The sequence below is a fragment of the Diospyros lotus genome, chromosome 1, assembly GCF_014633365.1.
Source record: "Diospyros lotus cultivar Yz01 chromosome 1, ASM1463336v1, whole genome shotgun sequence".
NCBI classification, from domain to species: domain Eukaryota; kingdom Viridiplantae; phylum Streptophyta; class Magnoliopsida; order Ericales; family Ebenaceae; genus Diospyros; species Diospyros lotus.
Window position 1 is genome coordinate 27,435,699 of NC_068338.1, and position 27,950 is coordinate 27,463,648.

The window sequence follows — 27,950 nt, forward strand, 5'->3', positions numbered from 1 at the left end:
TAAACCATGAGAAATATTGAAATGGGTGTTCTTAAGATTCAAACACTTAATAACTTATAACCATTATTAATCACTCGGTGGTTAATTTTATTTTTTTATTGTTTACATATAACAGTGCAATGCTTTGGGTAATATATGTTACATATAAAATGCCTATCACTAGTTACGGGCTCACTATTTCATCAAATAATTTAAGGTGATCAATAAAATTACTAGAATCAAACTAAAATTGAAGTGACAATCAATATACATGTTAATATCATCTAAGTTACTTTGCTGAAATGTAACTCTTAGACATTTTGGTATTTATGATTTATTGTGTCTTTTAATTACTCCGATAACGGATGTATTTTAGGGTTTGTCTTTTTAAGTTTTGATACTAAATTTATGAGCGTCATTGTGTGCACAAAATAAATAGTTTAATTAACATAATAATATATCTATTTTTATTTTAAGTTTAACCAAACACTCATTTTGGTATACCAAAACCTTAAACTTATAAAATTGTGTTATTTTAAATATTTATTTCAATAATAGTTATGCTCATGCTAATTATTTATTTGATATTCTAATAAATTTAGATTTTGAACAAAAACTAATATTTGTATTTTAAAATTTAAACAATTGTGAGCTTGGATAGTTACAAGTGAGATAATAATAGTGGTGATTACATCGATCTCAGTTATCTATCTCGTAATATCTAAGCAAACATCGTATTTGTAAGAAGTTTATTATGCATAAGAAACCAACAAAAAAATTCAATGAAGTGAGTACATGTTAAACGACAAATCCAAATTTAATTTCAATCCATGCATGTTAAATGACTATGCGAAATTAAATAATATACTAAGTGTGTCAATAACTCGTGTACTATAAAGAAAAGAAAAAGAGACCAACTTATTCTTAACTCGAGTAAAGTGTGGAACTTAAATAATATGAATAATCTCAATATTAAAATCAATTCAAAAGAATAGTGCGAATTGAATAAACGTCAAATAATTTATTAGGACTAATTAATTAAGTTAGTTATAGACAAAGTAAAATATGCTAAAACTACTCACATTATTATCTAAAATGTTAATAAAAAATTTATCTAAAACCCATTTGTCTATCATGAACTATGAATTTCCAATGTCAATGGCTAATCATGTGTTAAGGTAGTCCTAAACGTTTTATATTTTAGGTATATAATTTAAATTGTTTAGAATTATTACTCAGAAAAGGATGGTTAACCTCCGCTTTCGTGATAGTTCACGAAAAACTCCATTTGGCCCTGTGACACGCCAAACAAAACCCAAAACATAACATCTTTTGAACTTTATTTTAAGTATTGAGATTGTGTGTGTAGGAAGGGAATTGCGAGTTTTCCAGCAAATAAAGGGACAAAGTGTAATTTGTATAAAAGTAATGTCGTCTTGGTAGTTTCACCACTTGCAGGCCTTGCTGGCAATAATCGTTTCGTCAGATTTGTGCCGAGAGAGAGGGAGCGAGCGAAGAGAGAGAGAGAGGGGGAGAAGTTCGTGGTCCTTTGTCCAAAACCCAGAAACCAGAAAGACAGCTTTGCACTCTGCCCTTACTCCCATGGCGGTCGAACGCAAATAAACACGACCAGTTCAGACCCACCATGGACTCGCCCAATCAGCCTTCCATGCGAGTCCTAATCCGCCCGCCAAACCCGAAAGCAGCCCAAGCCCAATCCACTTCTCCTCTTCCACCCCGCCCAGATCACTCAACCCAACCGCCGGCTCCTCCCCAAGACGGCGTCGTCGTCGTTGGCTTCATCGCGAGGCGGCACGGCGACGTGACCCAGCTAATCAACCGCGTCATCGACGCCAATGTGTTCGGTTCCGGCAATTTCGACAAGGTTTTCAGCATTGATAAAGCGGATAATGGGGAAGAGGTGAAGAATTTTTTTAAATACAGGAGAATTAGTTACTACCATGAGGAAGAAAAGGGTATACTCTATTTGCAGTTTTCTTTAACCGGATGTCCGGCAATGGAGGGTTTTTCCGAGCCCTCGTCTTCCAGTTTTGAATCAGAACTGGAAGAGCGCGATTTTGGTGATCTCCAAGGGATGCTTTTCATGTTCTCTGTGAGTTTTTCTTTCTAATTTGTTTCAATCTGTTTTAATGCCGGTTGGTTGTATAAGTTAATTCTATTTTTTAGTAGTCATGGTGTCATACCTTAATGATTATACAATCCAAAATAAGTCAAAAACTAGGTCAGGGAGAGCAATACACTGATTTAGTTATATCGATGTTTCCGAAGTGTGGTATGCTCCAGTATCTACTTCTCTCAATGCAAAGAAATAAATTCTTGTTTATGGCTTAAAATTTGTAATAAGCCCAAAATAGGCAAAAGTTGAATTTCATATGGGAAAGTAAGCTTGCCGTAGTAATTCGTGGTTTAAACTGCAGTATATATGACAGAATTGAGCATCAGGAATTAAATGCAAAATCTATCGCTGGCAGTTGAACCATTAAGAACTCTGTCCACCATTACAACCTTTTGGGGCCTAAAAAACAGAAACAAAAGAAAAGAAAGAGTGAAAACATTCTATTTGTTTACATTTATTTCTGCAATATAAAATTTCATACTCAATAATCACAGTCATAATTTTTAAGCTTTGCTGAGACAAAATTGCCTCTAAATTCTATGTAGACATACAAAAGACCCAATCGCTTTGTGCAGGTTGTCCAGGCTTATTCCCGTCTGATTTAACCGAGGCAACATGTAATATTAACCTTCTCAGGAATCGTACAATTTTTCATGACTGGGTTATTGGTTGTCACCGTGAAACTGAAAAATTGAAATTGAAAGTTTTATCAAGTTTGTATTAGTTGTTTATTTTTACCTTAGAGAAAAGTTCCCTGATCAAAGAACAAGAATAAGAGTGTCACAGTAACCATAAGTTCCAAACTGATTTCTCTGGGATTTAGTCTAGCATATAGTTGATAAATTCCTGAAAGTGTACAAACATTTGATGCATAACAAGGGACTAAATTTAGCGTAGCAATGCAGGTTTGCCATGTTATCATATTTATTCAGGAGGGGTCATGCCTAGATACCCAGATCTTGAAGAAATTTCGAATTTTACAAGCTGCCAAACATGCAATGGCTCCATTTGTGAAATCTCAAGCTACACAACCATTGGCATATAGACCTCATTCTTCTTCATCATCAAGAACATCTGTGTTGGGAACATCTTCTACCAATCACTCTCCTGGTAGAAGTGGTAGCATTCGCAATGCTTCGGCTATTTCATTTATGTCGGGAATAGGTTCATACACCTCTTTGTTTCCAGGACAGTGTGCTCCTGTGATACTTTTTGTCTTTCTTGATGATTTCTCAGATATAACTCATGGTTCTAGTGCAGAGGAGTTAGTAGACATGTCGTCATTGAACCCATATTCAAGTTTAGGTAGTTCAGCTAGGCTAAACTTGCCTATGAAAGGATCAGGACCAGTTGTTGTCCTAGCACGCCCTGTGAATAAATCTGAAGGTGGATTGTGGAAGAAATTGCAGTCTTCCCTTGAAGCGCAGATCCGTTTTTTGATTAAAAAATGTAGGACACTTACAGGTTCTGAAGGTAGTCATACTGGTTCAAGAAGTGCTGGGATATCGAATGCTGCACCTTTATTTTCACTTGATGCATCCAAGGCAGTTGCTTTGTTGGGTAGATCTTCAAATCAGAGAGGTGAATCTCTTGATTTTGCTACTTGCCTTGTGGAGGATGTTTTAAATGGCAAGGCAACCTCTGATGCCCTTTTGCTAGAAAACTATTGCCAGAGTTCAAACAAAGAGGATATTGTAACTGTGAAAGAGTTTATCTGCAGGCAGGCCGATATTCTAAGAGGGAAAGGGGGGTTGGTTGCTAATACCAGCAGTGGCTCAGCTGCTGGTGTTGGTATGGTGGCTGTTGCTGCGGCTGCAGCAGCTGCAGCCTCAGTTGCATCTGGGAAGACTTTTAGTACTCCTGAACTTCCTCATATGGATAATTGGTTATCTTCTAGTCAACTCATACTAAAAGGCATTCTTTCTGCGAAACGTGGATTCATAGTTGAACCTGAAAGCATTAAAAGAAAAATGCGTCAAAAAAGCAGTGTTGCACCGCCAGTTGAAGGAAATGTTCAAAGAGTTACAGATCCCCTAGATATTGCAGTGTCTACTTTGGAGAGCGGTAAAGGACTTAACCTTAAATTTTCTACATTGTGGTGTGAAAGAGCCCTTCCAGCTGCAAAGGAAGTTTATCTAAATGAATTGCCTCCTTGCTATCCAACTTCAAAGCATGAAGCCCACTTGGAGAAGGCTTTGCGTGCTTTCCATTCAATGGTCAAGGGACCTGCAGTGCAACTCTTCATGAGAAAATTGGAGGATGAGTGCACATCCATTTGGAAGTCAGGAAGACAACTCTGTGATGCAGTCAGTTTGACAGGGAAACCATGTATGCACCAGAGACATGATGTTGAAACAGCTGGGTTGGTTTCAGGAGACATGATCAAGCCACATTCAAGCGGATTCTTTTTCCTTCAAGCTTGTTCTTGTGGCCGTTCACGGCAATTGCGATCTGATCCATTTGATTTTGAAACAGCTAATGCTACTTCCATTTGTTCTGCAGACTGTGATAAACTTCTTCCTGCATTCCAATTACCACAGGTAAAAAACACAGGACCAATTGAGCCATCCTCATGGAGTTTGGTTCGAGTTGGCAGTGCGAGGTACTATGAGCCTGCAAAAGGCTTACTTCAGAGTGGATTCTGTGCTGCTCAGAGGTTTCTGTTGAAGTGTACAATTTTTCTTGAGAAACCCAAATACCAAAAAGGTTCATTTGCAAGTGCTGGGCAGCAAGGTTCAGTAATTAGGTTAAGTACAGAACCCCTGGATGCATCTCTTGGATGTGCAGATGTAAAGAAATCTGATACTCGTATGAATATGGAAAAATCGCAGAGTGAAGCTGAAACTCAAAGAAAGCTTCCCTCAGAAAACAGTCAGGTTGATGATAAAAAGATCAATTTTCGCAAAGCTGTTCCTAATTTTGCAATGAAGAAACCTTTTTCAGAGGTTGTTGCTGGATCAGCAGTTGCTGTTTCAAGCTTCCCTCCTTTACAGTCAAGGAAGCAACTTTCAGCAGGTTTGGGAAAAGGCATGAAGCAAGTTCTGGCAAGAGATTGGGGTGCAGAACAGGATCATCAAACTGCTGATTATCAACGATCTCAAAAATCAGAAGGCATCTCTGCTATTCAGGAACACATAAATGAAAATGCAATTGGTGCCAATGGTTATACAAATGGCAATCCGTTTTTACAGATAGGTAGCAATGTTGTTCCAGTGAACATGAATACTGGTGAAAAGAACAAATTAAGCACTCCTCTGAAACATGTAATATTGTATGTTGGGGTTGAGTACGAGTGCCCCCATGGCCACCGGTTCATATTAACCCCAGAGCTTCTCAATGAACTTGGTTCTCCACATTCATCCTCTGAAGAATCTTATCCCCCATCAGCTGTGGAAAATTTTGACAATAAAAGGGCAGATCTTTCCAAAGTGGATAAGAATGGTAGCCATAACAAAGCCCACAGGGACTCAAATGTGATGAATACTGGTACAGTTCATAAGGTGAGAAATCTGAACAAGATGAAAGAGATAGCAGCCAATAGCCAATACTTGAATGGGATGGTGCAGTTTTCTAGTGCAGGAAAAGAACAGACCCAGAGCTATCTCGGCGTCTCATCAGTTAATGATTTTGCCAAAAATCATGAACGGAGCCTTCATTCTATTGACCTGGATGACGGTGCTTTCTCCTTGTTGAATAGAAATTTACCAATTTACATGAACTGTCCGCACTGTAGGATCTCCAAGAATAAGAATGATTCCTCTAAGATTAAATTTGCTGGAACAATATCACAGCTCCGGAGGATCTTTTTGGTATGCACTCTTGAACACCAGCCTCTTTATCTGATTGCCTGAAACTCTTGTGAACTCATCTGATATAGCCTGTTGACCTAATTTCTACTGTTTGGAGATCTGATTATTGATGCCTATCTGGGAACATGGAGTTATCCCTGTATAAAAGAGGAATTTGACTCCGAGTCTTGTAAAAAGATGCAGTTCCTTTTGTACCTTGCAGGATGGTTTTTTATCATTCCATATAGATAGGGGGTCTGCATTTCTGACTCAGATATCATATACTAAAATGATAACTGCACTGCCAAATAGCAAATTGGGAAACTTGAAAGGAGGTTTAAAATTATCCTTTTATTGTTCTACTGTGTACACCCTTGCAATGATACAACCCATTTGGTGAAGTGTATGTTTGACTGTTACATCATATGGCTATGCTTGTGGCTCGACTGTTTTCATCACTTTGAATGGGATTTTTGACTGGCTGGAACAGAGCTTGTATCAGTATTAAAAATGCAATATTTGATCTTTTAAGAACATCAAATTGGTGTTTGTGTGAAATCATCTTATTTGGTCATCTTTTCCCTACTGCCATTCCCTGTTTGTTGTTAGAGCACTGATGTCATTAATCTCCTCAATGATATAAGGATCATGTTAAGATGCTAATTCCCTGATAATAAAATGTTGGAGAAGCTATCTGGAGGTTGAGAGTGCCCCCTAGAATGGATTGCTTTAGATTGGTCAGTTGCTTTTGAAACTATACTTATTGTTGATAACCGAAGGAACAAAGTAGTTTTTGTTTCATTGATGTTTTATGTTTGAGGTTAATAGTGAGTCTCTGGATGATTTGCATCGGCATTATTTGATACTTTGATTGGATGTGTGGTACTATTTTTTATTTTTTTTTCAGTGGCTTGGTATCTACTGGGTCATGTTGAGTTCAGTGCTAGATTTTTGGTTAGCTAGGGGCAAGGGTTTTCATCTTGCAGCTCGAGAAAGTTTTGGACTCTTCTTCCAATTTTTTGTGTCTTGGCACATGTGGAGGGGGAGGAATAGTGGACCCTTTGAAGGATTGGCGTTGTTATGGCTTGGTTCGTCATTCCTTTTCTTCTCGTCTCATTTTCTGAATGAACTCTTTTAGTTTTTGTTTGGTCTTCCTTTTTGTTTAGGCTTCACCCCTTTTTTGTGGTGCATTTCTATCACGACCCCAAGGGTAGATTAGGCGTAGGATATTATATGTATTAGTTAGTTGTTGTAACTTACTGCTTTGCTGGTTTGTACCTTTACCTAGAAAGCTTATAAATAGGCTGTAGTCTAGATAATTAGTCATATTGTTGAATGATAATCTGAATTGTCTCTCTCTTTCTCTCGGTTCTCCCTAATTTCTCTCTTAGTTCTCTGTTCTCTCTTCCGATCTCCGTGTCCTCCCTCCATTTCTATCTAATTCTCCCTCGAATTCTTCCAATTTCCCATCCAAACCCTAGGAAGACCCTAGGTTGTGACATTTGGTATTAGAGCTAGGCTATCCTCGAAAGCTGATTAAAGGCAATTTTTATGAAGTTGCAACAGAGGCGATCAATTGTAGGAGGTGCTATCAGAGTCAAGCCTGTTTCAGGAGATTGTTTTCGTAAAATTCGAAGGTTTCAACAGGACAAATTAATTGAGTGAAAAAGGCGCGTATTGGAGGTAGATAGCAATTGCGATCATTGGCGATAGGTCACATTTGATCATCGACGATTGCTGATCATAAACGGTCCTAGCAAAGCAGAATTCAATCGATTTGCAAGAAGCTGTGACTGAGCCACTTGATTCTAAGGAGGCAGATTCATAACAATCGTTCCTTGGGTACTGCATTGAACTTAGATGACTCAAGCAAAGACAATTTTTGAAGCAAGATGCAAAGAGAACTTGATAAATACAAAGAAAGTGTCACGCTACGAGACATATCTTGGGAATAAATTTTATTTTGATTTATTGCATTCTGTTAGTGTTATTTCAGCCATTTCAATTTCTGTAATGTTGTAGTTTGTTAGAGATTGTTAGCTCAAAGGAATCCACGTGCAAGTGGAGCAAGCTGGCAGAGGCGGTTACAACAGCCAGGCTGCAGGGAATCTTCCTTGGCTGGTTGTATAAATTCCCCTCCACCCATTTTCGAGATTTTCATGAAAAAGAATATCAGATCATCCATTCTCTCACAGTCTCTTTCTCTCTCTGTTTCTCTTATTTCTCCCTATCTCCTTAATTTCTTTATCACCTCACTACTTAGTCGTTAGAAGAAATCTTCCCATTCATAGCGAATAGGAAGAAAAAAGGCTTGTCAGGATCAAACCGTGACAAATTGGTATCAAAGCCCTGGTCCTCGGCGTTGTTAGCTGAAACCATGGCAGAAGGTACTCACACGAAGGTGCTGGAGTCACAACTACAACAGTTCGGCTCAGCTATGGCCGATACCCAGAATCAGATTGAACAATTGGAATTAGGAGCGACTTGGAATCATGAAGTGATCGTGACAATGGATCGCAAGGTAGAAAGCTCCATAGAAGGTCTAGAGTGGAGATTGGAAGGTTCCATAGCAAGGGTGAGAGAGGAGTTGGGTGCCCAAATGCAGCAATTTATGATGATGTTTGCTCGCCAAAATAGGGTAAGTTTATCTCCCGACTTTCCCCCTAGAGAAAGGACATAGCCAATCCTTCAGGAAAATTGGAGAGATAGGGGACAGGGCACCTTGGAGATTGAGGGCGACCTAGAAGAAGAAGTGGAAGGCTTACTGGATAGGGGAAGGGATGGTCCAGTTAATCCCCACCAATCGGGGTTCCCCTTGCCTCGGATGGACATTCCTACATTCGATGGTGTCAACCCCCGTTGGTGGCTGAGAAAATGTGAAAGGATGTTTGATTGGTATAATATTCTAGAAGGGCAGAGGGTGTTGTTAGCATCAGTTTACTTCAATGAAGCTGTGGATGCCTAGTTTCAGGGGTGTCTTAGGCTAAGGAGGAATGGTACATGAGAAGAGCTTTCGGAGAAATTGTGTGAAAGATTTGGGGAGAGGAGCATGGTGGATATAATAGAAGAGTTTAATAAACTCAAATAGACTGGGAGTGTGGAGGCATACCAGATGCGTTTTGAGGAGCTGAGATCGCTCATGATCCAGCATAACCCCCATCTATCAGAAACCTATTTCGTATCCAGCTATTTGAGTGGACTTAATGATGAACTTAGGCCCATGGTAAAGGTGCTAAGGCCTCAAACCATAGAACAAGCAACCGAAAACGCCTGGTTACAAGAACTGGTGGTGGAAGCTTTATTAAAAAAACAGAGGTAGCAGGCAAAAGGCATGGTGGCAGGGGCCTCTAACTTAGGAGGAAGAGGATATGGCCGGGAACCAGCAAAAGTGAACGGTGGTGGTAAAGGTGGATCGGGCTTGAGCTCAATGCCTTTTAGGGAGCAATTAAGGGAACAGAGGAGACTAGCTGGACTTTGTTTCCGTTGTGGGGACAAATACCACATTGGCCATCAGTGTAAGAGGCAGATTTTGTTGTTGGAAGGAAGTGAAGAAAGGGAGCTAAGTGGGATGGAAGAAGGAGCCGCAGAGGAGGTCGAGGAGGAAGATAATGGGGAAATATCCCTCCATGCATGGAAGGGAGTTGCCAACAACAAGATTATTAAGGTAGAAGGGTAGACCAAGGGGGGAAACCTCATGATCCTGATAGATAGTGGGAGTACCCACAACTTTCTTGATGAAGGCATGGCCTGGAGGTTGAAGTGTCCACTCGCGGGAACACCATCCTTGGGTGTAACAGTGGCCAATAGTCAAAGGGTATTAAGCAAATCGGCCTGCAATGGTTTTTGTTGGAAAATGCAAGGAGAGGAGTTCGAGGCAGATTTGAGGCTCTTGCAATTGGGAGGTTGTGATTTGGTTTTGGGGGTGATTGGATGAAGGGAGTTAGTCCCATCAATTTTGACTTCAACAAGATGGAGGTGTCTTTTGAAAGAGAAGGACAAACACCGACTCTAATTGGGGAAAGAGAGGCAGGAACCTGCAAATTGATCACTAGTAAGAGGTTGAAAAAGGTGTTCAAAAGCCGATGGGACCATCTAACTCAATTATTTTCCATTGTGGCGATGGAGGAAGACGTGAGCAGTACAGGGAACCAAGGAGAAATTCACTTCCAAGTCAGCACACCGGAGGGAATGCTTGACCAGGTACACAATTTGGTTCTCCTTGATAAATTGTTGATTGAATTTGAGGATTTATTCATGGAACCGAAAACCCTTCCTCCTACCCGTGAATTAGACCATGCCATTAACCTCAAACACAATTCAGAATCCATTAACATTCGATCCTACTGTTACCCACCTGTCCAGAAATCAGTGATAGAAAAAATGGTGAGGGAAATGGTGCAACAGTCCTTCATAAAATCCAGCCATAGCCCGTTTGCATCCCCTGTCCTACTAGTAAAAAAAAAAGATGGGTCATGGCGGTTTTGTGTGGATTATCGCCAACTTAATGCTATGACTATCAAGGACAAATTCCCTATACCACTAATGGAGGATCTCTTGGATGAACTCCATCAAGCCAAGTTTTTTTCAAAGTTGGACCTACACTCGGGTTATCATCAAATAAGAATGAGACTCGAGGATACCCATAAAACAGCCTTTAGGATACACCGCGACCATTTTGAATTTTTGGTGATGTCATTTGGGCTCACCAATGCTCCAGCCACTTTTCAATCCCTTATGAATCAAATATTTGAGCCCTACTTGAAAATTTATACTAGTGTTCTTTGATGATATCCTCATTTATAGCCCTTCCTTTGATCAACACTTGAGCCACTTGAGAACCACATTTGAAATCCTCAGATCCAATAAGCTCTTTATCAAAAGAGCCAAGTGTGCTTTCGATCAAATTCAAGTGGAATACTTGGGACATCTGATCTCAAAAGGAGTTAGCACAAATCCTAAGAAGGTGGAAGCCATGGTGGCTTGGCCACGGTTAAGGACAGTCAAAGCATTGAGGGGATTCCTTAGATTGACCGGTTATTATCGCCAGTTTGTTAAGAATTATGGAGTCATTAGCAAGCCATTGACTGAGCTTTTGAAGAAGGAGAGATTTAATTGGGGGCCAAAGGCGGATACAGCCTTTGAAAGGTTGAAGGAGGCGGTGAGTAGGGTACCTATCCTCGGGTTACCAGATTTCAGCAAGCCTTTTGTCTTAGAGACCGACGCTTGTGCAATAGGGGTTGGGGCAGTCCTAATGTAGGAGGGAAGGCCGTTAGCCTTCTCAGCCAGGCTCTTGGTGCTAAACATGTGGGGCTTAGCATCTACGAAAAGGAGTTTTTGGATGTGTTAATAGCTGTGGAAAAATTGAGGCATTATTTAGAGGGGGGAGGTTTGTTATCAAGACAGACCATGAGAGCTTAAAGTTTCTTTTGCAAGACTTTCTGTCACGGTTTGATCCTAACAAACCTTCTTTCTTCCTAACGACTAAGTGGTGAGGTGAGGAAGAAATTAAGGAGATAGGGAGAAATAAGAGAAACAGAGAGAGAAAGAGATTATGAGAGAATGGATGATCTGATATTCTTTTTCATGAAAATTTCGGAAATGGGTGGAGGGGAATTTATACAACCAGCCAAGGAAGATTCCCTGCAGCCTGGCTGTTGTAACCGCCTCTGCCAGCTTGCTCCACTTGCACGTGGATTCCTTTGAGTTAACAACCTCTAACAAACTATAGCATTACAGAAATTGAAATGGCTGAAATAACACTAATAGAATAATACTAACAGAATGCAAGAAATCAAAATAAAATTTATTCCCAAGGTATGTCTCATAGCGTGACATTTCCCCCCTCGTTCAAGAATTTTTGTCCTTAAGAATGCTGAGAAGATTGGCTGATCTTGGGAACTGCTTGAGCAAATCAGGAAGGTACTCCCAAGTGTTGTCCTCAGCCATCTTATCTCGCCACTTGACTAATACATGGATTAGTGGTGCCCCTTGTTGGTAAATGACTCGCCTGCCCACTATGGCCTCCACTTCTAGAGCTTCACGGTTTTCCCTAGGTAGCGTAGGTAGGGAGGGAGTCACCCTTTGTGCTCCTACTGACATCTTCAAGAGGGACACATGGAACACTAGGTGGATGTGGGAGTTCTCTGGAAGTTGCAGTCGATAAGCTACTTGTCCGATCTTAGCAATTATGGGAAAGGGCCCATAATATTTAGGGCTGAGCTTGGACACTTGTTCACGGGATATAGACTTCAAATGAGGGTACCGAAGTCACAAATACACTTCTTCTCCCACCTCAAAATTCCTCATTTCTCTTGCGATCCGAAATTTGCTTCATCCTATTTTCAGCTGAAGCTAACTCCCTTTTTAGCTACTGCAAAACCTCCCATCTTTGCTGCAAATATTCCTCCACGGTGGCCACTGTTGAATAGTTGCCCACTGCTGGTAAAATAGGCGGTTTGTAACCAAACAGGGCTTCGAATGGGGACATCTTAAGGGATGTGTGGTGGTTAGAGTTGTATCACCATTGGGCCAAGGATAACCACTTGTGCCGGCTCTTAGGATGTAGGAAGCTTACACATCTTAAGTATGTTTCCAACCCTTGATTAACCCTCTCTGTTTAGCCGTCCGTTTCAGGATGATAAGCCGTGGACATGTTCAACCTTGTGCCCAGCGCCCTCATTAGCTCCCTCCATTAAAGGCAGGTAAAATTTTTATCTCTGTCTGATATTATGGTCTTAGGAACTCCATGCATTTTTACCACTTGATCCAAGAAAACTCTAGCCACATCTTGGGCTGTAAAGGGGTGTGTGAGTCCTATAAAGTGCGTGAACTTGGTTAGCCTGTCGACTACCACCAAAATGCTGTCCCTACCTTCCGATTTTGGTAGTTCCTCAATGCAATCCATAGATAAACTCTCCCATGCTTGGTCCGGAATGGGTAGTGGCTGTAAAAGGCCCGGGTAGGCCACTGTTTCACTCTTGCACCTCTGGCAGATATCACAAGCTGCTACGAACTTCTTCACTTTCGTTTTGAGTCTTGGCCAAAAGAACAGTTGCTTCACTCGTGTGTAGGTATTTTGCACCCTTGAGTGTCCCTCCACAGCAGACCCATGTAGGGACTGTATTATCTTCCTCTTGAGTTCACCATTGTTTCCTACCACTAGCCTTCCTTGATGTCTCAGCAAGCCTCCCACTAAGGAGTAATCTCTATCCCCATCTCGGTTGATAGTTTCCTTTTCCAACAAAGCCTTTCTTTCTTGTCTCGTTCGTAACTGGCTATTACCTCTTAACACCACTCGAGTACTAAAGCAGTAATGGTGACCAAACTCCCTTCTTCATGACATCTAGAGAGGGCGTCCACAGCCACATTTTCCTTTCCTTTCTTGTACTGAATAATATAATCTAATCCCATCAGCTTGGACATTCCTTTCTTTTGAAGCTGGGTGTGCAATTTCTGATGATGTTGGCAAAAAACTAAACGGCTTAATGAATATGATTGCCAAGGAGTTTCATGTTAGTATTCTGACTAAAACTAAGGTGAATTGGACTGAGTTTGTGGAGGATCGAAGTGATCGGTCTGGATATAGTAGAGGAATACTATATTGAGGATCGAAGTGACTGGTCTGGATATAGTTTGTGCGAGAGGTTTGGAGATCATGGCATGATGGATGTAGTAGAGGAATTTAATAAGTTGAAATAAGATGGGACAATACAAGAATATCAACTTAGATTTGAGGAGTTGAAATCACTATGCTGAGTCGTAACCCCCACATGATTGAGGAATATTTTGTCTCAAGCTTTATTAGTGGCTTGAGCAATGTCCTTAGGCTTATGGTGAAAATGTTGAAGCCTAAGATAGTGTAGGAAGCAGTTGAGGGTGCTTCATTGCAAGAGCTATCGGTGGAAGCCCTTATGACGAAACACCAACTCCTAACTGAAATTCATCATGCAAATAGTACACAGTTGGAAGGAAATCCAAGTCATAGGGTTTATACTAACCCTAATTCTGCCAAGTCTCTTTTGATGGAACAAAGGAGACAGGCAGGGCCGTGCTACTGATGTGGAGAATAGTTTAGCTCAAGTCACAGGTGTAGGAAACATTTACTATATATGGAAGGACTGGAGGATGGAAAAGATGATGAAGAGCAAGTTGGGATTGGGTGAAGAAACGGGACCAATTGCAGCAAGTTCTTAGGGACAAGAACTCTCTCGCGGGGGGGGGGGGAGGGGAATTGTCATGACCCAGGGACATTGTAGTAATTAGATAATAGATGAATTTCTTTTTAAGTTGTATTTTAGTTGCAATGGTTTGTACCTAAAAGACTTGCCTTCAGCTATATTTGATTTGAATATTTGGCAGCCCTATTGGCACCAACCCTTAGCTACCAGACCAGATCAGTATATAAGGTTGATCCAATCTAATTCAAGAGATACAAGAATATTATTGAATGAAATCTGATTTCAAACTCTCTCAATTTCCATCTCTTTCTCTCGGTTCTCCCTAATCTCTGTCACTTTTTCTGTTCTTCTCTAATTCCCTCCCATTTCTTTTGATCTATCTTCCTCAGTTCCTTACCCTAGTTAAACCCTAGGTACATGACAAGTTGTAGTTTCTTTGGAACAAGAAACCTCTTAAGGAGGGGGATTGTCATGACCCCAAGGTTAGATTAGGCATAGGATATTACATGTGTATTAGTTAGTTGTTGTACTTTACTGCTTTGTTGGTTTGTACCTTTACCTATAAATAGGCTGTAACCTGGAGAATTAGTCATATTGTTGAATGTTAATCTGAATTGTCTCTCTCTTTCTCTTGGTACTCCTCTCTCAGAAATCTCTTCTCCCATGTTTTCCTCCCTCTATTCTTGTTGTTCTTCCTCTATTTCTGTCTAATTCTCCCTCGGATTCTTCCAATTTCCCATCCAAACCCTAGGAAAACCCTAGGTCTTGACATTTTCCAATCTTTTGTCTATCAAAAAAATATCTCATAGCAAAATGATTTAGACCATCTGCTTTGTTCTTAGTTTGAGGTAAGCAATTTGCATCTGAAGCTAAATGCAGTTATTTTAGTTTATTTATAAAATTATAATTCTTTGGGATTAAAGTGCAAAACTTGTAGCAGGTTAGGAATGTGTGCATGTGTGCTTGCGTGCGTGCGTGCGTGCGTGTTTTGGTAAATTAAATTTACAAATGAGAATGGCCTTACTAAGTGAACCTTATATGAAAGAACACTTAAGGAGGGTAGGTCCTGTACAAAGAAAGGAGCAGGAAATCTTTAGTTCCCACTAGAAATTAAGAAACAAAATGTAAATCATTCAGAAATAGCATAATGAGGACAAACAGAGAAGAGACCCATCCTTAGCCAGGAATACGAGTATAAATGGCAAAACCAAACTCTCCAGGTCTTCATAGGCATCCTGTTTCTTTCTCTTCACCCTCATAAAAAGCTAACCACCCATTAACATCAAGACAAACCCCCCCAATCCCTTTTACCCCCCCCCCCCCCCCCCTTCCCTTCAACTAGGTTCAACCTTGCTATCCTCTAGAGGAGTACTGAGTACCAAAGACAATGCCCCTGTCCTGATAATCAAATAAGTATTTGATTAATTCATCTCTATTAGCATGCAGGGTGAAATTTTTGTTAAAATTGGTATCATCCATTATAGTGTGCTTAAGAGAATGGAATGGAAATGGATGGAAGAGGGCTCCCCTCGTTTGGGAGAGATAATGTAATGGAATGGAAATGGATAGAAATACTTTCCATCCATTTTCCTCCAAAGATCTATTTTTTCTCCTCCGAACTGGGAGAGTGTGGATGGAAAACTTAATTTTGTGTATTAACCTCAATAGATTTTTAGAAGTTCAAATTTGGCCTTGACTTGGTAAGACTTTTATCTTTCATTAAGAGAGTATTAATGGTCATTTGTTGTTTAATATCCCAACCATTCCAACCATTTCATTGCTCTCCCAAACAAGGAGAAACATTTTACTTTATTTTCCATCCCATAGTCTTCCAAATGAGGAGAAAATATGATGCTGGAGCATAATTATTTATGATTATGTTATTTAATTTTCTGGTTTTCTATTAGTTTAGAGAGTTTTTTTTTTTCTTTGTCGTCATGTTAATAGCATGTCCTGATGTTTTATGTTATTTGGAAGGCCTAGATTAGTTTAATCAAAGGACTAGGATTTCTAGGCTGCTGAAGCCCTAGTATATATATATTATGTTGGGAGTCTCTTAGTCAGTTGTCTTATTTTAATCAGAAATTATCATAGGTTTTCTAGGAACTCTAATCCCCCCCCCCCTCTCTCTCTTGTCGGTAACATATGGGGTTTTGGGCTTTGCCCGACTAGTCCCCCTATAGATCCATGCACACTGATCTGCACAACATAGACAGGGTAAGAATCCACCCAAAGGGTGGCTGTTGTGGCCCGAAGAATTAGCATGCAAGCTGGTGCTCCCATGATTTGAACCTGAAATTGAAGCCTTTTGCTGTTAGTTTGTTGTTTTCCTTTAACATACTGCATCAAAATATTTTACATTTTATTCTGCATATTTCCATTCTGTTTCTAACCCTCTCCCAAACAAAGCCGTATTCTGATATTGTTTGTTTCCAAAACCTCTTATCTTACTTTCATAACTTGGTTGGATATTATTTACCACAGATGATGGCACAGCAGAAAAAAAAAAAAAAAAAAACTAGCTAAGAACCTGTGTTCCTTGCCTCGCAGCCATCAACATGTTCTTGGGACAAGGATGGACAAGTGATCCATCTTACTTGCTTAAGCCTTAAGGTGCATTAAGGTGATAGGCCTTAAGGTGCATTAAGGTGATAGGCTTAACCCATTAAGTTGAATTCAACCATAATTATTTCCTTCAATTTTATTAAAGTTTCAGTGCTCAAGACAGTTTTACTTGACTGTCAGATCTTAGAGTTGACATTTTAGCAACATTGCCTTGGATAGTTGACCCAACAATCAGTTCACCGGCTTCCAGTCCATGATCCAGACATTTTGTTTTTGGATAGTCAACCTACAGTTGACTGTCACAATCCCATAATTGATGATACAATAATCCCTCAGTACCTGAACCATTCTTAGGCGTCTCTTTCAGTGCCTAAACTCCTTCAGTTGACCCAATAGTCGATCGTTGGCCTTGAAAATAGGATTCTAGACTCTACAGACAGAGTAGTGAACCCAACATCTGCTTTATCTGCTCGATTGTCACACACTGCCACAATTCTAGTTTGGTCTCTCTCTCTCTCTCTCACTCTCAGTTCATTCTAACCTTTCATGAATTCTCTTAGTCCTTATTAACTGTCACACTCCTAGGGTTCACCTCAGAATGGAATTTGGAAGGAATCTGGAGTGAGAGAATAGAAAGGGAGGGAGAATGGAGGGAGAATTCAGAAGAAACGAGAGAGAGAAACATAATTCAGGTTTCATTCATAAGCTGGTATTCTCTACTTCTTTAGCCTATTTATAGGTTGTTACATCCCCTCAGTTAATAACAAATTGAAATCACAATACTACAACAGCGGCAGCCTAAGGTACAACAAAGAAAAATACATGCAATAGAACAATTACTCCTATGCCCTTAGGGTCATGACAATCCTTCCCCGCCCCCCCCTCCCCACCCCCCCCCCCAAAAAAAAAAAAAATTGTACCTTCTTCGTCACCCAATTCCCGCTGGTTCTTCTTCTCCGTTTTTGTCCTCTACTCCCATAGTTAGTTGTCTTTGACATCGATGGCTGGGACTGTATTTATCTCCACATTTATAACATAATCCTAATGAAGACGATGAGAATATGGAAAATGAATAAGACTTTTATTCCATAAGTCTTACTACCCTTTACATGCTTAGTCCCTATTTAACATGAACAAAGAGAACAAATATGGAAACATAAAATTACACCCAAATAATCAGCCTAAACATTCCAAATATTGGATCTCTCAATCTCAATCTCTTATCACAATCTCCTCCAAATCCCCTTCAAATCATTCAGGATTTCAATACTCCCCCTCAAGTTGGATCATAGATGTTGATCATGTTCAACTTGCAGATAAACTCTTCAAAGCTAGACTTCTGTAACCCCTTAGTGAATATATCTGCCAATTGTTCTGTAGTAGGAATATAGGTCATGTAGATTGTCCCTTTTTCAATTTTCTCTTTTATAAAATATCTGTCAACTTCTATATGTTTAGTCATGTCGTGTTGAACAGGATTATGGAAAATACTGATAGTAGCTTTGTTGTCGCAATAGAGTTTGACGAGGAACTCTACTGTGATATGTAGTTCCTCCAAAAGCTTTTGTAACCATAACCCTTCACACATCCCTTGTGCAACAGCTCTGAATTCAGCTTCAGCACTACTTCTGGCTACCACATTCTGCTTCTTACTCCTCCATGTTACTAGATTTCCCCAAACATAGGTACAGTAGCCAGTAGTAGATTTTCTGTCTTCTGCTGAGCCTGCCCAATCTGCATATGTATAGATTTCTATCTTCTTACTGTCTCCTTTCTTAAAGAATAGACCTCGCCCTGGTGAGCCTTTCAGATATCTGAGAATCTTATACACTGCTTCTAGGTGACTCTCCCTAGGTGAATGCATATGCTGACTGACAACACTTATAGCGAAAGCAATGTCAGGTCTAGTGTGAGATAGGTAGATCAATCTACCTACTAGCCTCTGATATCTCTCTCTATCCACAGGCTTTCCAACGTCTTCCATTCTTTTCCCTGCCTTTATTGGGGTATTGCTTGTCTTGCAACCAAGCATACCAGACTCAGTCAAAAGGTCAAGAACATACTTTCTTTGAGAGACACTAATTCCCTTCTTGGATCTGACAACTTCCATTCACAGAAAATATCGCATTTGGCCTAGGTTTTTTATCTCAAACTCTGTGGCTAAGACTTTCTTCAATCTCTCCACCTCTCCTATGTTATCTCTAGTGAGTATGATGTCATTGACATACACGATCAGAATGATTCTCCTTTCATCATTGGATTGTTTGAAGAACATAGTATGATCTGACTGTCCCTGTTGATATTCTTGATTCTTAATTACCTTCGCAAATCTATCAAACCACACTATTGGTGATTGCTTGAGCCCATATAGAGATTTCTTCAACCTACGTACTCCGATTTTTTTTCCCTCCTTATAAAGTCCCGGTGGTAGTGTCATGAATACTTCTTCCTCTAGCTCACCATTCAGAAAGGCATTCTTGATGTCGAATTGATGGAGTGGCCAGTCCAAGTTTGCTGCCAAGGACAAGAGAATTCATATGGTATTCAACTTTGTTATTGGTGCAAATGTCTTGGTGTAGTCAATACCATATGTTTGTGTGAACCCCTTTGCAACTAGAGGGGCTTTGTATCGCTCTACTGTGCCATCCGCCTTGTACTTCACCGTGAACACCCACTTACAACCCACTAGTTTCTTCTCCCTTGGCAACGTCATTACCTCCCAAGTTCCATTTTTTTCTAATGCCCTTATTTCTTCCATCACTACTTCTCTCCATTTTGGAATCTCCAAGGCTTCTTGAATATTCTTAGGAATCTGGATTCTGTCAAGGTTAGACGTAAAAGCACAACACTTTGTAGAAATAGCATTGTAAGATACAAATTTTGAGATAAGATGGAGAGTACATGAACGGGGTTGTTTTCTAAGAGCAATGGGTAAGTCATCAAGATTTTTTACCTGGTCAGGATTGGGTTTTGGCTCATGAGTAGTCAGAGCTATCACCGGTTTAAACTCTTTTGGTGCTTCGAATGCGAGAGTCTCATCGGGCTTTGATTTAGGTTTCCTCGAGTAGACAAGTGGTTCCCTGTTTGTTTGGTTTCCCACATCTCCCCTTGAGTTCAAGATTTCTTCTGCGTTGGACAAAGAAGGAGAGGGTATATTGTAAGGGGTAGACTCAAAGATCGCAACATCGAAGTCGATGTCTAAGGATCAAGCTTCACTCAAGGACTCCCCCTGAAGCGAGTAGTAGGAGTATGCTTAAAAAATGTGACATCCAGACTAACACATAATTTCTGTGAAAGAGGGTCATAACATTTGTAACCCTTCTGAGTAGGGGAGTAACCAATGAAGACACATTTGAGGGCTCTCGGATCCAACTTAGTACGTTGAGAGGCGTGAATGTGGACAAACACGGTGGACCCAAAAACACGAAGTGGGAGAGATGAACTGAGCTGAGAATTAGGGAAGATCTCCTAGAATTTTTGGAGAGAGGCTGCAAATGAGAGAATTCGACTAGGCATTCGATTGATGAGGAATGCAGAGGTCAGAATGGCATCACCCCAAAAATTATTTTTCATGTGAGAGGTAAACAATAGGCCACGAGCTACCTCAAGAATATGCCGGTTTTTTCCGTTCAGCAACCCCATTTTGTTGGGGGGTGTGAACGCAAGAACTCTGGTAAACAATACCTTTGTCTTGAAGATAGGGGTCCAAAGAATGATTAAAGTACTCAGTGCCATTATCAATACGAAGAATTTGGATTTTTGTGTGAAATTGAGTGTAAATCATAGTGTAGAAGTTCATGAAGACAGAACTAACTTCAGATTTATCATGTAGTAAATACACCCAACAGAGACGAGAATAGTCATCAATAAAGATAATAAACCATTTTGTGTGGGTCCTATTGGGAACACGGGAAGGCCCCCAAAGGTTACTGTGAATCAGAGTAAAAGGCAGTGATGGTTTATAAGGGCATGAAGGAAAAGTAGTGCGAGGATGTTTTACAAGTTCACATACTTCACATTGTAAATCCAAAGGAGTTTTATTCGAACAAAGTGAAGAAAACAAACATTTTAAATATTGAAAATTTGGATGACCCATTCGTTTGTGCCATAACAAAAGGTCACTATCCCTAGGACTAGATGCAGAATTACAAATAGAAGGATGACACTGTTTACTCATGTGAGCGTTATCAAAGTAGTAGAGTCCCTCGCATTCCTTAGCATTGCCAATCGTCTTCCCCGATGATAGATCTTGAAAGACACAATGGGAAGACAAAAATGTAGCTGAACAATGAGATTGGTTGGTTAGCTGACTAACAGACAACAGATTGCAAGACAGATTAGGAACATGTAGGACAAACTCCAAAGTAATAAATTCAGAGATACGGATACTCCTCTTGCCAGCTACTGGGGATAAAGTACCATCTGCAATTTTTACTTTCAAGTTACTAGCACAAGGTGAATATGTGAAAAATAAATGATGGGTATCAGTCATATGGTCAGATGCGCCAGAATCAATAATCTAGGGAGTATGGTGCGAAGTAGTACTAAGAGCAGTAAAAAAAGTACCTTTATGGGCTAAGGAACCCGATGGCGGAGGCGTAGAAGACTGACTCGAGGCTTGAAAGGTTGAAAAAAGAGCATATAACTTCTCAAGTTGCTCAGGGTTAAAACCCCCAATAGAGGCTGACTGAGTATGATGGGTTGTTTCTATTTGCTATTCAGTCAAGGCCTGGTACCCATGAGATTTATTGGGTTGTCTGGGCTTCCAATCAGCAGGCTTGCCATGTAAAACCCAGCAGGTATTTTTGGAATGGCCTGATTTTTTTGCAATGGTCACAAAGTGGCCTTTTGTTTTGTCTCAGCTCAGATCCTGTGGGAGGCCCATGGGTCACAAGGACTGAAGCCTCAGGCCCAGATCCAATTTTCTCCATCATCACCTTCCGCCTACTTTCTTCACGCATAATTTCGGAGAATACCTCTTGAATGGAAGGTAATGGCCGGCGACCCAAGACTCGGCTCCTCACACCGTCGAGCTCTTTGTTGAGCCCAGCTAGAAATTTGTACACCCTCTCGTTCTCCATCCTCTTCTTGAATCGCACATTGTCACTCGTGCACTCCCAAGATTCTTCATAGCTGAGATCCAGCTCCTGCCATAAACTCAGCATCTCCGTGTAGTATTTTGTTACCTCCTTTTATCCCTGCTTCATATGCCACAACCGAGTCTTTATCTCGAAGATTTGAGAGGCATTCTCGGCGTCAGAGTAGGTTTCGCGAACAACTTCCCACAGATCTTTTGTTGTCGGCAGGAACATGTATGTTTTGCCAATTGCTGGTCGCATGGAGTTGATCAAGTAGGAGGTGATGAGGGAATTCTCAGACTGCCATTTCTGGAAGACCGCCACCTCCTTGGAAGATGGTTGTTTGATCTCGCCAGTAAGAAAGCCCAGTTTGCCTTTGCCGTCGATGACCAGTTTGATGGATTGGACCCATTCGCGGTAGTTCTTCCCATTCAGCTTTTCTACGGTAAGTCAAATTGAAGAATTTTCAAACCCGCCGGTCGAACCCATGGAGGGGATTATCTCTGATTCTCCCACCTGAGTTATCGACTGGGACTCATGGTTGGCGACCATGGCTTGCTAGGGTTTTTCAGATTGACCTGGGCTCTGATACCATGAAGACAATGAGAATATGGAAAACAAATTAGACTTTTATTCCATAAGTCTTACTACCCTTTACATGCTTAGTCCCTATTGAACATGAACAAAGAGAACAAATATGGAAACATAAAATTACACCCAAATAATCAGCACCAAATAATCAGCCTAAACATTCCAAATATTGGATCTCTCAATTTCAATCTCTTACCACTATCTCCTCCAAATCCCCTTCAAATCATTCAGGATTTCAACACCTAACTTCCTTCTTTGCTCCATGGTAGATGATTTAGCTACATTTGGGTTAGGATAAATCCTAGAATTCCCATTTACTTGATTTCTTTCCAATTGTTGATTGGACGAAGTCGAATTTCTGTTGAGATTCCTGTAGCCTTGCCGTCTCAGCAACCTACTTAACAATAACAGGCTACATCATTTTTACAATTTGCCTTAGTTCATCCTTAAGGCCACTAATAAAGCTAGAAACGAAGTATTGCTATGTTAAAGCAGGCTGAGAATTCAACATTAAAATACTTAGTTCTTTGAATTGGATTTGATACTCCATCACAGATTCGTCTTGCTAAAGCTTGTTAAATTCTTCAACCAAGTCAGTCATTGGCTTCTCTCCAAACCGGTCACATAGATCCTCCACGAACTCAGTCCAATTGGCCTCACGTCTCCTCGTTGTATTCCAATTTTGATACCACGAATCAGCCGTATCGTTGAGATAGGCTGCTGCAAGGTTAACCCTCTGTCCTTCTAGTATATTGTAATGCTGAAAAAATCTCTCGCATTTGCGGATCCACCATATCGGTTTTGATTATTCAAAAATTGGTATCTCCAATCTTGGCATGGGAGTATAATGAGAGGTTTGAGAAGAACCTCTTACCTGGATTGTTGGCTCTACAATAGGTAATTCCTCAATTGAAGCTCGAGGAGGAATCTCATCATCATGCAAGATTGGATCAGAAATGGATCTCAGCGGAAACTCCAACACAAAAAATTGAGGAAAAATTCCATCACCAGGCAGGATTGGATTGGAAGTGGACAACAACAACATATCCAGTCTTTATCCCACTTGTAGGGTCGGCTACATGAATTCTAGACTTCCATGTATTTTTATCTTTTTTCATATCTTTATTTAGGCCCATACACTTCATATTAAACTTTAATGTCTCTCCCAAAGTCTTCTTGGGTCTGCCTCTACCTCTTTTTTTGACTAATTGTTTCATTTCATTAACTCTCATCACAAGAGCGTCTCTTGGTTTTTTTCTCACATGACCAAACCATCTTAGTCTACTTTCTCACATCTTCTTCTCGATTGACACTACTCCTACCTTATTACAAATAACCTTATTTCTAATTTTATCTTTTCTTGTATGGCCGCATATCCATCTTAGCATCCTCGTCTCCGCTACACTCGTCTTTTGCTCATACTGGTATTTGACTGCCTAACATTCTGAGCCATACAACAAAATTGGTCTTATAGCTGTTCTATAGAATTTTCCTTTTAGTTTTAATGGGATTTTACCATCACATAACACTCCCGATGCATTTTTCCATTTTAGCCAATCTTCCTTAATTCTATGCGCGACATCCTCGTGAATTTCTCCATTTTTTTTAATCACTGATCTCAAATATCGAAAAATGGTCTTTTCTTTGTATGATTTGGTCTTCCAATTTTATTATAACATCCTCCACTCTTGCATTCTTACTAAATTTACATTCCATATATTTTGTTTTCCTTCTACTTAATTTAAATCCCCTAGATTCTAAATTGTTTCTCCACAACTCAAGCTTAGTGTTCACTCCTTCTTTTGTTTCATTCACCAACACTATGTCATCTGCAAATAGCATACACCATGTCACCTCTGTCTGAATTTGTTTAGTGAGTTCATCCATTACTAATGCAAATAAGTATGAACTTAGTGCAGAACCTTGATGCAGTCTCATTGTAATTTTAAACGGTTCAGTATCCCCTTTGCATGTTCTGACCCTTGTCTCTGCACCGTGATTGGATTGGAAATGGACCTCGGTGGAAATCTGCTGATAAATGAAATTGAGGCAATATTGTCGACATCATGTTATCTGTTCTCTGACAATATTGAGCCATTGTTTCCCTGTGCTTCTCTAATTCCCTCTGCATACTCTCTTGAGTTGCAGCGAAATCCTCTCGAGTTGCAGCAATATCCCGTTGCACACTCTCCCGTATGGTCTAGCTTGCCTCTTGAGTCTGCAACATCCCAAATTCTAACACCTCCATCCTTGCTTCTAGCTGCTTCATCCTAGTACCTTTGGCCATCTTTCAGCGGCTTGCTTGATTTCACCTTTAATATGCAGAGAATTGCCGGCCACGTCCACTGCACTGATCGTTGATGTTTGCCATCACCAATGGCATGCAACGAATTGTTGACTTTGATATCAACATTGATTGCCGATGGTCTTGATTCCCTTGGATCACTGATTGCCTAGATCTGATTGGAATTGATGTGGATCAGTGATTGCTCAACCACTACTTCCAGACCAGCCCTCCTACCCTACTCGCCTAAACTTGCTAATTGAATTCGCCAGAAACCACATGACTCTGCTTTGCCCCTTAATTTCGAACTAAGAGTTGCTTTGCTCTCTTGGTTATGACATGTCCTTTGATTCTGTAGAATTGGGTCAAAAACGCTGCTCACACTCATCTATCAATAGTCGAGAACCACCGGTTTAGAGCCATCAGAATTTGCCTTCAAAAATTCGAACCAAATTGCTACGAGTTTGTGGGAATCACAGCCAAGGATTGATCGGCTTTGATACCAAATGTCACACTCCTAGGGCACCTAGGGTTTAGAATGGAATTTGGAAGGAATCGGGAGTGAGAGGATAGAAAGGGAGGGAGAAATTAGAAGGAGAAGGGAGAATTCAGAAGAATGAAGGGAGGATCCAAAAGAAACAAGAGAGAGAGAGAGAGATACAAAATTTAGATTTCATTCATAAGTTGGTATTCTCTACTTCTTTAGCCTATTTATAGGTTGTTACATCCCTTCAGTTAGTAACAAACTGAAAGCACAATACTACAACAGCCTAAGGTACAACAAAGAAAAATACATGCAATAGAACAATTACTCCTATGCCCTTTGGGTTGTGACATTAACACATTGAGGTTCACTCACTTTCCGTAGGCATGTTTATGCTCTGTTGTCGGGGATGGCTTTCATTGCTCAATTTGTACTTTCATCATCACACCGCTTTGGTCACAACCTCATCCAATGCATCAATAAACTATAAAGGACACTAGACCATACTTAAGTATATGGAAATTTATAGACACTAAAATAGAAACCCCAAATATGTAACATCATTTTTGGCCTTGCATCATAGCCCTCGAACTGAATACAATCATGAAATAGTCATACATAGGTTTAAACCTCAGCTTTCTCAATTGTTCCTAGTCCACTCCTTGACCTCTACAGTTGATCTTGATTGGCTGTTGGCTATGCCTGGGTTTAGTTGACTCCACAGTTGACTTTCAGTCCAGCTGTTCACTCCTGGTTGATTTCATAATTCCATGCCACAACAATCCAGTTATTCTTAATAATTCTCACATTGTGGCATCCATAATTTGAGGAAAATTATACAGGTTGTTACATACCCCGATTCAAAACTGGGACTCTTGCCACTAATTTTACTCTTAACACCATAGCTTCCCTAGTTCTTAAGCTCACAGGGAAGATAGAAGGTGTTGGAAACAGAAAGATCACCCCAAGTACTGACCACTTAAGTGTTGCCACTTGCCTCATCTGTGTTCTGATTTTGGTATCTTTAATAGCTGTCTGGTCCTTCTAATCCCAAGTTTCCTTTTCAAGTGAGCATACCCTCCTGACAAGAGCCTTCTTTATATTTCCAACCACCACTGAGTCAGTATTTAAAGACATTTCTTTCCTTTCTTCTGGAAGACTATAGACAAAATTTGATTCCATGAATTTACTTATTTGGTTATCATAAAAGTTGATCTCATTTGGTTATCAATTGACTTTACCTCATTTATTCTCTCGTTAGAGGGTTGTGTCAGGAAGTGCATCCATCATGACATTTTGTCACATTATTATTTTGCATGGATTTGTATTTGTTAATGTGACTTTTAGAAGTCAATTAACATTATATAAGGTGTGCCACCAACTGTCACACTTCCCTCTATGGGTTGCGTAACTGGCTATAAACCCTAAGCCAAGACTTAAAGTTCATGACGCCTAAACATTCGTCCAATTTATTATCAAAGAAAATACCAATATTCATAATTGAAATAACTAAAACAATATTCCACTAAAATCCTTAGAGTTTATACAATCTAAATAGCCTGAAAAACAAAAAACTAGCCCTGAGTCCACTTGTGAATCCTCTAGTTCAAGTCCACGTCTAACCCCACAAATCTTGCTTGCTTGAAAAATATGTTAGGAGAGTGGTGAGCCTACAACCCAATGAAGGTTATCCCACATAATAGATCAACATCCAAAATAGAGAATTTGATACATATAATAATACAAAAATAGTTTCAAGGTTTCACCAATATTCCCTATGCAACATGTATCACTGATAAAATCACACTTGGTGTAGCCAACAATTTCCACAATGTATAAAACATCAATTAATCAAGGGAACCACAATAATATTCAATAATCGATTCAGACTTGATCAAGTTTATCCTTCTCAAATTCTCTTCCTATAATATAATATAATATAATATATATACATATCATTTTGATTTTTCCTTATTTATCCTAGACTCGATCAAGTTTATCCTCAATTCAGACTTCCAGCCCAATCTAAATCCCTCCACATCTATGACAATCCCTCTCATTCTCAATCTACAGTTAAAATCTGAACTCACTTCCTAATTTCTTTGAAATTTTGATTAAATTTTCCTAATCTACAATGGCTTCAGAACTCCTATTTCCTCTTGGGATTTATCTCCTCCTAAAAATTTGGTGTTACACTGACCCTAACTTGGTTAGGATAAGGTGCATTTATGATGATGGTTATCATAGAAGTTTGCTGATGGCAGAATGATTTGATATGGTGTCATTGAGAATTAAAAATATGCCTACTTAATACTAATCAACTAAGTGATATTATTTTGCTTACATTTTCAATTAAGAAGTTAATTCCATAGCATTGTTATAGCATCACGTGAAACTGATACTGGATTAGCTTGTTAATGGGGTCTTGGTGTTCCCTTTTGAGGCTCTGTTGAAGGCCAGATCAAAATCTATAGTCAATGGCATATGGAAGATACAATGTTATAGCTCAATTAGACATGGAAGAAAATGTTTGCAGGCTGTTCCAGGTGCTGGAAACATCGATTCTACACATATATGGTATTGTAGGTTCACTTGGGTTAGAGAATTAGGAATAAGACTGACTTAGGCTTCAGATAGGAGATGATGACCTCTATGTTAATGCACTTTGGATAAGAATCGGATGTAGGTTTCTGGACATGTGCACTAAGGGGAATGGAATTTTTCCCATTTACACTAAATTATTGAAAGAAATTAACAAATCGGATCTGATTGGCCTTTAAATTGTCAAAGATGCAAAGGAGGAGGAGAAGAAGATAGTTTTAGAAGTCGTTCATACAGGCCTTAGACATCACACCTGGGGTCTGTTC

At 39.9% G+C, this 27,950-nt stretch overlaps 1 protein-coding gene across 3 annotated transcripts in view; it reads left to right on the top strand.

Annotated features, from left to right (window-relative positions):
• The first annotated feature begins 1,430 nt into the window (after positions 1–1,430).
• LOC127806966 (uncharacterized) overlaps positions 1,431–27,950 on the top strand; it is a 31,751-nt gene continuing 5,231 nt past the window's right edge. For 2 of the 3 annotated variants that reach the window (XM_052344616.1, XM_052344611.1), the window contains exons 1-2: positions 1,431–2,092; positions 3,022–5,925. In XM_052344616.1, the coding sequence (XP_052200576.1) occupies positions 1,625–2,092; positions 3,022–5,925 (3,372 nt within the window). In that variant the 5' untranslated portion in view covers positions 1,431–1,624. Of the gene's footprint in view, positions 2,093–3,013; positions 5,926–27,950 lie in introns of all 3 variants that reach the window. The other variant, XM_052344623.1, reaches the window with a different exon arrangement.